A 13,358-nucleotide genomic window follows, 5' to 3' on the forward strand; every position below is an offset into this window, starting at 1 on the left:
AGAATTCGTAAGCATGGATTATGTCAGTCTATTATTACATAAAGTAATGTGATATTACAAAGACTAAAAAATAATTCTTAGGAGGACTTAGTATTTTATATGTTCATCTTGCAAGGAAAATATTATTCTAATTTCAAGTATCTGATATTTGTAATGGAATAGTTCTAAAAATCTAAACCATTAAGATAAAAAAGATCAATTCTAAGTTATAGGAGTTCCAATGTTTTTCCACATTTGTTAATTTGATTAATTCTATAAAATTATCAGATCCTAATCCAAATCTAATCAAATTCAGATTAGACCTTTGAGATATTAAATTGCATGTGGTTTATTAATTATAGAAAAGGTTTATGAACTAATTGTGGTAAGGGGTTTCCTAAAAGTGCTGTTTGTGCTTCACGCAGCTCGAGGTATGCAATTTACCCACCCTGTAGAGTGACCCTGAGCAAGAGAGAGAAGGAGCCCTTGGAGAAAGGGGAAAGCTGGATCTCCCAATTCCAGGGCTCCTTTTGCACCTGACATTGTGCAGTGCAAATCCCCACAGGTGAAAATATTCATGCTGCAGCTTCTCACACTCAGACTTGTACACAGACATGTCTGGCACGAGGCTCAAACCCTGCTGCTCATGAGAACACCACATTTGTCTGTGGCCAACTTCTTTCATATAAACACAGAAGCAGAAAAGGTAAGGAAAAAATAGAGTTACACAAGTATTTCCACTAATTTAGGGTGGATATTTTTCACTTGTAGAAACAATGGAATCATAAAATTGCCCGTGGAAGAAAAGCAGTAACTTGCAATTTCACATACAAGTTTTGTTCACAGTGAAAAGCAATACCCACAATTCCTACTGTTTTACAAGACCATGCTGGATAGTTAATTTAAGGCTTTAAAATTCATAGGATTACTCTCTCCATCAGGCTTTCTAAAGAGAAAGATAATGAGATTAACATACCTGAAAAATATACATAGTGCTAGTACAGCAGGACAGCACTAATTCAGTAGACAATACTTTTTAGGTACTCTGTTATTTATGATCTCAATGTGCATAAAACTATAAAAGTGATTAATTTCATTTGGTAACTGGACTTAGAAAAAGGTCAAAGGAAAAATTATTTCTATTCAGACAAAAAAAAAAAAAGGGCTTTTCCTGCTGAAACCAAGCAATATTAAATTATTTTCAGTGGCAATAAAAACGAGGCATTTCGTTTCTGTGTGTTTTCTTAACCTGTAAAAGTATTTAGCTAACTAGAAGGATACATCCCTATTCAAGGATGACAATTAAAAATTTACCTGGAAGGCAACCAACCCCACAACTATTTTGCTAAAGGTAGTGTTACTAGTATATATTCAGACTAAAAATAAAACTCCAAGTTTAGAAACAAGTATTAATTCCATCCAGATAAGGAAAACGCTCTCTTACCGTAATGCAGAGTAGACTCCCAAAGATAAGAAAGAGAAGTCTGGGTCGTAGTACAGATAGACTGAGGACACACAGTAGGGCAGGATATCAATGACACCAACAGCAATGATCTTCCCATCCAGCCAGTACTGCTGGTGGAAGGAGCCATAGCCACACTCTGGTCCGTTTGGGGCATGCTCTGCCTAAGAACAAGAGAGGGATTAACTCAGTATGAAAACAATCCTAAAGAGAATTTCAACACCTAAGTAGATACTGTAAAAACTTTTGCTGGCCACCTGTATTTAGAAAAAAAAAGGAAAAAAGGCATTTGAAAAGCAGGGAAAGCAATGGTATTACTGGAACTTTTGTGCCCTTTGCTGTTGTCACAGTGGGTATAACCCATATATAACACATCCCAACATGAATCTGAAATAGCCTCTGCCATCCAGCACTTGTGGTACTGACAGGACAAACCAACATGATTTTTCAAGTTATTAATGAATTATTACATGCAAACCTGGTGCTTCCAACACTCCCTGTCACAGCAAGGACCTCCAGGTTCTCTCCTCCATGTCCCCAAGCACTGGAAACACTTTCAGCATAGAAATTTATTTCCTCAGAGTGGCAATTGAATTTATTTCAGATGACCATTTATCAAAAAACCTGAGCAGCCCACTCTTTATGAGATGTTTACTCTCTATAACAAAACACCTTTCATCCAAGAACCTGAAACTGTGTGGCAACAAAATCTGTGGAACCTCTTCTTTGTCAGCCCACATCAGCACAAATCCTGCAGGAGCACCAAGGGATTGCTATTGTTGTGTGCTGTGGTTTTGGATGTGCACTCAAGTTTGACTCTGGATGGGGTAAAGCACCTCGAGCCAGAAACTGATGCTTGAAGTTAAGAAGAAAATGATCTCCCTAATTTAAACTGTATTACACAAGCAACTCTGGCATGCCATTTTCTCCCACGTCAAGTTTACTTTAATCCTGAATTCCACTGTGCTCAACTTAATTATCCATCTAGTCATGTTTTTCACTGCATTGCCAGGTCTTCAGAAAGCTGCTTCTCACTCAATAAATCTGACAATATTGCCTGCTATTTCCAACTGTTTTGCATTACATCAGCAGAAGGTGGGTTTAATCAAGTATTTTTATACAGTAGCCCTGATTGAAGAGATGATAGGCAGGAGAAGTTACTCTAATTGGTACCACATGTGTCAAAAGAAATCAATCACGTGAGCAAAAATCATTTCAACTGCTTTACCCAGCCACCAAGCCCCAAAATAAAGGTCATATAACAATATGTTTGAATTTTTATATAGTTATATACCATCAAACTAAGTGTGGAGCTACAACTACTCTAAAAGTGAAATGATGAAAACATTTGAGAGCTCCATCTGCAGTGTGTGAGAACATTAAATCCAGATATAGCACATTAAACTCAGCTTTTCTTGTTCAGGTAAAGCCCACTTATCCAGCAGTTATGGTTTCATTCAGTAGCATCAGCTTTTCAGCAGAGCCAAATGAAATCACATGGTCAGTGGTAACATTTTCAGGCAAAAGATGTTCTCTAAGGATTTCTCAGCACAGGTTAAGTTCCCTTCTCAGAGTGCAGTCAGTGACAGAAAAATGAAACATCTCAAAGCCACAGGGAGATGTAGCTGGTAATAGAACACAGACTTGCTTAAGTAAGCTTCAGTTAAAACAGATTTTCTTTCTTAGTCAAAAATTCATCATATAGGATTTAATGAATGCTAAAGAAGATAGTCTAAGCCACCATGGAAAAGATTTTCACTAAAGCAAGCTCTTCTGAACTTAAATAAATGTCTGTGTATGACCTCAAAGCTCCAAAGAGCAGCACATGGATTTGGTCACTGGACCTCTGCAAACTGAGCATTAACATCAGTTAAAACTTTTGCTAAAGCACAATCTGCAGTTATTTCACTAATGCAATTACAGTGAAATGTCAGGAACATAAGAGAGTCTATGTTCTGGAACAAACATAATGAGCACAGCACTGATTTCAGGCAAAACAGACAGGGATCTCTGTTACATTAAGCAAATAACATTTTTAAAAGAGTAAGGTTTCCCTCCACCTTCAAAAATTCTCATACAATGTAATCCTTTGTAATGCTTGTCAGTATTCCATTTGCTCCCATTCCTCAATGAATACTTGGCTCCTTTAACTCGATTTCCTGTGCACTATCCAGGCAATTTGACCTGAACCAGGTCTAGAATAGGAAACATTTTCCTGCAGCAGGCTTCAGGATTTCACACCACTGACATCTCCACTGGGACTGTGTCTGTCGAGGGGGATGGAAAATACACCAGTGACATCAGGGGAGCAAGCCCCACCAGAAAGGGCTTATCTTATCTACCCAAAATTATACACCAGCCCTGGAATCAATCCAGAAGGACCAAAGTATTTAAAATTAACAGTTTCTAGTCTTACTTCAATATAATGAATTATCAGAATCTGATGATATTGAAAAAATCCAGGACAAAATGGAAGCCACAATTTTCTCTCCAATGTTTACACTGTCATGCAGAAAAAAATACAACTTATTCCATGTTCATTCTACCTGTCTTCATAACCTGCTAGCTAATGATCCCATGAACACATTTGATTGCTCATATTTTATAACCCATTATTAAAATTTAAATATTTAACAGAACTGTCATTATATATTGCCCAATTAGTACTTCAGTGTAGTAACTGCTCATAATTGAAGTTCAATGATGGTGAGAGCACTAGAATTTCCTCAAAGCACATTGGTAAATCTTTTATTTTAATATTAACAGGTATTTTGCTTATTATAATAATTACAAAAATTTCTATATTATAATCACCAAAAATGTGTCCTGCCTGTACAATGCATGATTATTTTTCTCTGGGAGGTTCATGAAATTTCTCAAGAAATTAATGAAATTTCTTGTTTTCTACTTTTCCATTTTACCTTCTGCTGTGGGAAGAGGAAGATATTAAATTTATGCTATCAAAGAAAAAAAAAAAAAAAGCCAGGAAACCCTTGAGTTCTCTGCTCCAGTGGAAATTATTTGCCAAATAAGCAAAGTGATTAATTCCAGCAGTTCCTTTCCCAATGGCACACACAGAAACCTGCCATATGGTGGATTTCTATGTCTTGGTTAGCAACACATTTCCTTTCCAGAGCTCTGTCCTACTTCCATTAGGGATTGGTAGGGCACTCCTGACAGAGCCACATTCTGTGCCTGACTAGAAAAGTCTAGAATTTGAGCTACACTGCATCAAATTTGAGTCAAAAATCATTTCATAACAAGATGATCCTGGGAATTACAGGCTTGTAATGCTCCCACTTATTAGTTCTCCTGAAAATTAAAACATATCAATAAACAAAACAATGCAAATCAGAGGCTGATGTGCTTTTTGAAGAGGAAAGATTGAGATTCACAAACATCTTTCAGTTCTTCAGAATCCAAAAGCATCTCAGCATGGTTAATGAGAACAAATGATCATTTGCATAACAGAAACCAGATCACTTTCCATCCTGCTGGATCTATCACATTCTCCAGTGAGGACTGAATGATGCTGCAGCAAACCAAGATGAGGATTTTGAAGTATTCAGGAGGGTTAAAAAAGAACTGAATGTAAATAGCTCCAGAAAGATCCTGTAATACTGAGTGATCAAAAAGGCAGAGGAGATACCAAACGTTCATAAACCCATCCATATGCTGGAAAACATATTGCTATAGGCACACCCAAAACAATGGGCATAAATCAGCAGCTCTCTCAAAGAGAAGATTTTGACAACAGTTTTAGAAAATTGTCAGTTTAATGCTTAACATTAGTAAAGATGAAAAATAAAAAATCCAAGCAGCAATTAGAGAATAAAACAAAATTATCCCTGAACTGCCTAACACCATGGTCCATCCAAGGGTTGAGGCTCCTTCCAGCTGCTATTTCAGGACAAGATGGAGCAACTGGGCAGGACAAACACTGAGATGACCATCAGTGATGCTGACACAACTGGTCCCTGACATCCCCCTCGCTCACTGAGCACCAAAAACAAGGTGAATCACCCTGAACAGTCTGGATTTCCCCTGGAACTTTCTCCCAGGAATCCCCCACCTTGGCAATAGCAGAGTCCCAGCCCACGGAGTCCTGCAGGCTGTTCCCCTGTGCTGAACCATGACCACCATTCCACATCTGCCTGTGGGAACTGCTAAAATGCAGTTAAAATGGTTAAATGCAGCCTCTAAAATCAAAGGATAAAGTAAAAAACACCTCAAACAATTCACTTTACATTATGCTGTTTACTGCTAGAAAACTGCCTCGTTTTCTGCTACTTCATACTGTATCTTTTCTTTAAAGCATTCATTTTTTCTGCCAGAGCCTGTAGCCAAAACAGAAACTAAACTGGATAATAAAATGAGGAAATAAAAAAGACAGGAAGAGTTTGGGTGTTCATACTATTTGCAGCTAACGATAACATTAAAAACTCCAAAAATTACAAATTGAAAACATGTAAGGTTTAAATTTTATTTTAAATTATTTTTGTTGAAAAGAGTAAACAGACTACACACTGCTAGATTTGCTTGTGGCAACTGTTTTAGAATAAAGAATTTCAAGAATCCCTTGGCCTCTGATACATAACCCCTTTTATTTAACTTCATCTAATTGAAGACATCTGTAGTGGTGCCACACAAAATTTAATTCAAGCTTGGAAATGTCAATAAAAAGTGTCTGTAAGAAACAATATGGGTATAAAGCTGGCAGGGTAGTGTGCATCAACATGTACGTAGCCATACAAAATTAAGAATATAATGGCAGTCTGGTGCACGAGTTGACGAGGTGATAAAAGCCCTTTTCCTATAAAGTCTAATGAGCTCTATTACTCTTCAGCTTTCAGGAATGCAAAGGCCAGTGGGCTCAGCAGAGAAAAGCAACAAACTCTGCACACATGGATTCACTCAAAGTGCGACAGATCAAATTACCAGTGTAATTACTAGAACCTGACAATTTCATTGCAGTCACGCTGTCCTGAGCTCTTTGAGACTAACAAGAGAGACACTGCAAGGATTCCATGGCAGTTTGCTCACTTGAAATGAAGGAACAGCATCTCTCCTCAACTTCTACCTCAGATTATAGTCAAATACAAGTTTAGCAAGTTATTTAGTAATTCATTCTTTTCTTCTATAGAAATAAATCAAAAACCATGAAAGACACGGCCTTTTGTGCTTCAATTTTTAAATGCAGTGCTGTGAAATTCAGTGGGAGCTTATTGCCCAGCAAAGGAGACCTCAGGCTCCTTTGGAAACACAGCAGAACCTTCCTTACCAGACAGGAATTCTGTGCCAGCCACCTCCACCACCTCTAACCATGGCAGGCTGTCTACAGACAACACAGAGGACACTAATACATTCATTAAACAAAATAAATGAAATACATTCATTTCCAAACTCCCATCCTGAGTGAACACATACCTCCAGAGGGGAATCACAGAGGAATCGTGTGAACTGCACCCAGGTGGGTTCAGCAGCGCCCAAGAACATGCAAAGCACAGAAAGAAAGAAAACCATCAGCAATGCATTAGGATACGTTAATATTTAAATATACTCTTTCAAATACATATATTTGAAAAGCATCATCAGACTTTGTTTATGGAAATTTCATTTAAACCCTTAAACTCTCACATTCTGTTTAGAAGTACAAATAAATATAATAATTAACTATGCAAAGTACTTTATTTTCTATAAAACAGGAGATGGTTTTTAAAAATGTGATGTGAGAGAATTGTCCCCCAGTAATACAGGTCTGTTTCTGTGTCCTTTATTTTAAATTACACATTAATCTCCTCTGGGACTCATTGCAACAGGGAGTCTTTTCCCACTGTTCCACTGCTACCTCCCCTATCACCAAAGCATGGGGCCCTCATACCTCTCAACAGAAATTAATTAATTTACACTCAAAATTAAAAGCAAGCTCATTTTAATTTTAAAGAAGAGGAAGGGCAAAGAAAAGAAAGAAAATCAACCTCCTGAAAGTGCAAGCATTTCAAACCTGGATTTTTGCCTCAATACAAAATGATGTGCTGCTGATAATTACCCAAAAAGGCAATGTTTTAATGATCTGGAGCTTGTCCAAGATTCTTAGAGTAATAAAATACAATACTTAGTCACTTACTATCATTTACTTATTTGATACAAACACTTCCTTATTGGTGGAGTCCACATTAAAGAGGTTACAGAGTTCTGGTATTTAACTCCAAACATTCCCTTGTTAAATAACTGCTTTAATATACAGTTTAATCCCCCCTCTTGTAATGGCTGGGTGATTTAATAAATCAGCAGTTCCCACACTGCAAATAACAGTAAATAGGAATTTTTAATTAAAATTTAGATAAAAAGAATACATATGGACACCTTCAAAAACCTGACTGTTGTCAAGATTTTGTTGTCAAGAATTCCATTAAGTTCTGAGATTATTGCTGCCTCATCTTGCTGATCTATGGATTGATGGGAAACCTCTGGACACAGAAATTATGGAAGAACACTGAATTTCTATATTGTGATGGTGAAGGCAGGGTACTGTACATTTCCTATTTCAGATCTAGTCACTATCACTCTAAATTACTCAGTTTGGAAGAACAAATTACTGTGGTATCTTAATTAAATTGTAGAATTATTTTGGTTTGGTGGATCAGGGGAAAAACACCAATAATATTTAAAGAAAAATATATAATTAAATTTTTGAATTATTGAGTTATTTTCCTGAAGTAAAAATACAGTTACAAATTCCTACACTATGAGTGCATCCATCTCTACAGCCAGTGGTTTTAGAAAGTGCAGGTTTCAAAAAAAATAAACCATGTGTAATTAATTTTCATGTCAGAAGACCCCCAATAGTTCTGAATCTGTAACTTTAGCTGTAGAGTGCAAACTAAACCCTGTGGTGAGAAATCTGAGCCCACAACACTTCTCAAATGGTTTTATCAATTCTCCAGGCCCTGCTGCCCAGTCCCTTGGCTCTGAGGGTGAAGGGGAACTTTTGAAGTTTAATAACTTCTGCTGTTACAGCTGCTGGAAAAAACCTCTGAACTGCACCTGAATTTGTATCACAGCGTTAAGGGAAAAAAAACCCAAGTCTTGTTATAAATTATTTCACCTGATGATACCTGGTGAAGTTCAGAGGTTAGATAATTTAAATTTTCTTAAATTAATCTACACATTTATGTAAAAAATAAAACATTAGATTCAGCTTCTAAATTAACAAACTCATCTAACACTGCAAGATTATTATGAACACAATTAAAATTTATTCAATAAAGCATGAAGGAAATACAGCCAAAAGCTGATGTTGTATGTAAAATAACTCAATGTGTCACACAAACACAATTCAAATTCCTTTCACAAAGCCACCCTTTTCTAATTTTAATTTCCAACTGATTTACATAACTTTTAAAAGCTTTATAATATATAAGAAGTCCACATCATTTTTACTTTGGTGCAAGCTAATTACAGCTGCCAGAAGGAATCAACTCAACAACAGGGAGTAAGTTTAAACATAATTATTAAAACTAAGAAGAAACACATCAGTGAGAATGAAATCAAAGGGAGGAAAAAAAGGCAGAAAAATAAAAAGCAGGTTGGGTTCAGCCCAAAGTTTCTTGCTGGAGTAGAGCAGGAGCTTTAAAAAGAGGCAATAAAGCAGAGTGTTAACACCTGCTCCCTTTAGACAGGGGGAGGAGATTCAGGAGCTAAACTGGAATGGGTTTCACCTGGCAGCTCAGGATTTCTGCTCCTGATGTCACAGGAGGACACCACGTCCTCCTCAGGAACCTCCCAGGTGCCAGCAGCAGGAGCTGCACAATCATCTGAGATATTCCACAAAAAGCATTCATTTATCATCCCCCCTTTGACAGTATTAAGGGTTTGCTCATATCTGCAATTCACTGCCAAGGAAAGCTGAGTACTTGCCCTTTTTTTGGGATACAGAAGGATAAGCAATGAATACGGGATGTGGGCCTTCCTTCTTTATGTTTTTAAAATCCAATTTCTGAATAGGATTAAAATAAACCAATGTTATTTATTGGTCACTTTTTTTTTGCTTTGTTTTTCACAGAGGTCCAAGGCTCATAAGAAACTAAAAAATAAAAAGATGGCAAGTCATAAAACCTGCAAATCCAGTGCATCACTTCTGTGCTGCCATATTTTAATTGAAATAAACTTCCTTACCCAAAACAGATCAGAATCAGTCTTAACCATAAAGTTGTGCAGTAAAAAAGTAAAAATAAATCAGTGTTTCAGCAAGGCAAGGAGCAGCTGCTAACAACCCTCTCCCACAGAAAAGAAAACAACAAACCAAACAATAAAAACAAAGTCACTAGGAAAATACAATGAAATTGAGATGAAAAATGAAGTAAATTCTTTAACTTTCTGTAGAAATCAGGAAAATAGGACAAAATGTAGCATTTTTAATGGAAAAGATGGTGCAAACCACCCTTGAACCAGACAATAAATTAGAGTTCAGCAGAGGAATCAAAGACTTATCCCAGGGCTGGCTCTATTTAGCATTTACAGCAACTGCTTACAAAAATACAAACATGCAGAAACAACCGAGTTTCAGAGATATTCACAGACCTAAAGGTGAAGAAAGAGCCTTCAAAAGTAGCAAGAAGGATTTAAAGTTTACAATGGAATGAGGGATTTAAAATTTAAATGCATGTCTCAAAAGTAGTTTTCAATGCAAGGATGGGACTAATGAAATATTGTACATTTATTTCAGTTCCAATTCCTTTATGGAGTGATAAAAGTCACTATGGCTTTCTTGCCCAGAAAAAAACCTCCTCTCATATACTGAAGGTTTATCAGAATTACAGTAAAGATTATTTAATTTTATATGGATTTACTGAGAAAACTCATTGGCAAAATGAAGAATATAAACTGAGATGCAGAAAGAATCTGAACTGAAATGATATGACTGTGGACAAGTTATTTAATTGTCTGGATGTCTGAATCATTTTGCTTTTATAGATATTTCATGATAAAATCCATGAATCCACAGCACTGCAGTCACAAGGGCCACACAAATAAAAAGAAGAAATTGGGCTGATATAGAAATACTCATTCAAAGTCCTGAAGTCAGAGCTACCAGGATGTGAAATCCAAGTTCACTGCAGTGAGGTGTTCTGCCATGGCTTCCAGGAGCTGAATAAAAATGTACAGAAGGCTAAAAATAACCACAAAGGCTATTGATTTTTCAGCATTTTCTCACTGGAATATAAGAGAGGAAAGTAGGTTAGGGAGACTTAAAAGTTTCCAACTGGCTGCTGATACCAGGTTGGAGCTGATCAGAACGTGCTCCTTGGCATTTCTCAGTTTTTTCTATTGGTTCAAGTGGATTCCTGGGAAGCAATTTAGAAAAAAAAAAAAATAAAGGGGGAGGGTGAAAGAAAAACCCCACTCTACGTATTTCAGTAATTTTTTGCACCTTTTCAAACAGTGTATCTTTTGTGTGTCCTGAAATTCTTTTCTTCCAAGACAAATATTTAGCTAAGCACAAAGCAAAGAGAGAGTCCAGCTACTTTCACAGAGGGAACAGACAGATACTGTTTTTCTACAAGTTTGTCATTATGAAACCCTTGTGAAAAGTTAAATAAAACGTTTGCTTCAGGAGCAATAGCAATAAACTGTTCACTCCTGCTCTCTCTGGAAACTACTGTAGAATTTTTATGATCTTTTATGGAAATGTTTTCTAGCTTGTGTAGCTGCCACATAAGCTTGTTTCAGTTACACTTCAGCTGGGTTTGCTAAAGACAAAGACTCTAAAAAGACTTGAGGTCAGAAATGTGATGCCTCTGATGAGATGATACTTCATTAAGAACTGCTAAAGACACCTCTGTTCTATCCAAATTAGCCATTGATTATTGCATTGGGATCAAAAATTTCCTCCTTGGCATGAAAAGACTAAAAAATGTTTTGGCTGTATTTGTTTCATGTAAAATCTTTGATCCAGATCTCCACCGTTCCACACCTATAATTTCATTTATCACATCTCTTCATTTAAAACACAAGAGATTCAGGTGGCAAAATGTTCTGAAATATCTATCTGAAATGACCTAAATGTTCTGAAATACCTATCTGAAATGATCTAAATGTTCTGAAATACCTATCTGAAATGATCTAAATGTTCTGAAATACCTATCTCCAGGTATTTTATAAATCATCCTGAAGCTGGATCACAGCATCTTCCAGGTGATTTGTATTCTGCACGGCCCTCCCTGCATTTCTTACCCAGAAACAGGATTTTTGGTGCTGAGCAAAGTTAAAATATTTGCAGGTAAGGACTGCTCTTAGCAAAGCACAGACAAGCCATTACACAGCTTCCATAAATCCAGTGGAACTGGATCACCCAAAGAGCCAAATCTTGGGATTATATAAGACACAAGTCCATTTTTCTTATTCTCAGATCATCCTTCCATATATTAATCTACACATTTTCTCGTAGAAATATAACCAAAGGCTATTAAAAGTTTCTCAATTTTAAAAACAGACCCCAAATCCATATTTACCTATTTCTCTGTGCATGGATTATTACAACAAAATTGTATTAGCATTTACTATTTTTCTTATGAACAATGAAAAAAAAAAAAAGGTGGACAAACCCTCACCCACATAATTTTTTTCCATAATTATTTTACTCTTGATATGCTGATCAGCTCTATAATTTATGCTCCAGCTTATCTTTCACTGATGCCACAGGGTCCCAAGGTTATTTCAATATAAGGATGCTCAGCCTCTCATCTCTCTGCTCATTAGAGGTCTCCATGTCTCAGTTTTTCTAAGCTTTCATGATTTCAATTTCTTTTCCTTACAGCTTGACCCATTTCACAAAATAAATATAACCAGCCAGGAAATAACCCAAAAAATAAATCCTTGCAATTGATTACATTTGTGGGGGGTTTGTATGTTACAGACACAGCTCCTCATGCTAAGCATGATTATATCTTCCACTGCTTTAAAAACAACCCAACAAACAAGAAAACAACAAAACAAAACAAAATAAAACAAAACAACAACAGGACAAAGCCATTGAAAATAAAAAAGAAAAAGACAGCTCTGTTATAGTGGGAATGGGACCATCATTTTGAACCTGAGATAAAGAGCCACATCAAGCATTTTCATAAAGGGACAGAAGAAATGCAAAGAATGGGGCAGACACTAATCCAGATTGTTTCAACAGCTTCCAAAAATGAGCAGCTCAGAACCTGGCTAATTCAAGAGCAGCCTTAGATAAACTTCTCCAATAGGGAGGGATTCCTAATTTCCATTATTTTATCTGAACTCCTTCATTGCTATTTATACTTTAACTTCACAATCTGTTCAGGCTCCCCCTAATTCATCTCATTTTCTCCAACAACTATAATAAAAATACATATATTCCTCAAACAGTGGATGCTCATGCATTTACACAGTAGCTGAATAAAGTTTTGTGCTCCCACAGAGGAAAAGTGAAAAATCAATTTTTCCTCAGCCCTTTTTAAGAGCAAGGACTATAAAGAAACCTCCAGTATGAAAATTGCCTGCTATGTTTTTCCTCAGGACACCAATTCCATACAATACAAACATGCTGACAGAAACATTCTTCAGTGCCAACAAGTTTGTGTAACATCAGGAGTTGACTCCACTCCAAAGCACAGACACAGCCAGGTCAGTTTTGAAGCTGAATTCCTGCAGCAAGTGATCAAAAGTTCTTGAGAGGGGTGAGAGGATTTCCAGGGTAAATTCATCTTGTACCAGACCAACTAAGAAGAAAATGGCATAATGAATATTTTAAAAGACTATGCAGAAAATAGTTGTGGCTTCTATGCCAAGATAAAAACCAATTTGAATTTTTTTTTCTCTTGCAAGCTAAATTGGTTTTAATTCCAGGAGCAAGGGAATACTTTAAACTGCTCCTAGAATATTAACCTAT

General features: G+C 36.5%; 1 protein-coding gene across 5 annotated transcripts in view; it reads right to left on the bottom strand.

Moving 5' to 3' along the window:
• The window catches only part of ATE1 (arginyltransferase 1), a 64,985-nt gene that overhangs the window by 40,126 nt on the left and 11,501 nt on the right, over positions 1–13,358 (bottom strand). For all 5 annotated transcript variants that reach the window (XM_058028919.1, XM_058028917.1, XM_058028916.1 and 2 more), the window contains exons 8-9: positions 6,869–6,901; positions 1,424–1,605 (exon numbers count right to left, since the gene is read on the bottom strand). In XM_058028919.1, coding sequence (XP_057884902.1) covers positions 1,424–1,605; positions 6,869–6,901 — 215 coding nt within the window. The remainder of the gene's footprint in view (positions 1–1,423; positions 1,606–6,868; positions 6,902–13,358) is intronic.

This window comes from Melospiza georgiana, chromosome 8 (genome assembly GCF_028018845.1).
Source record: "Melospiza georgiana isolate bMelGeo1 chromosome 8, bMelGeo1.pri, whole genome shotgun sequence".
In the NCBI taxonomy this organism is placed as follows: Eukaryota; Metazoa; Chordata; class Aves; order Passeriformes; family Passerellidae; genus Melospiza; species Melospiza georgiana.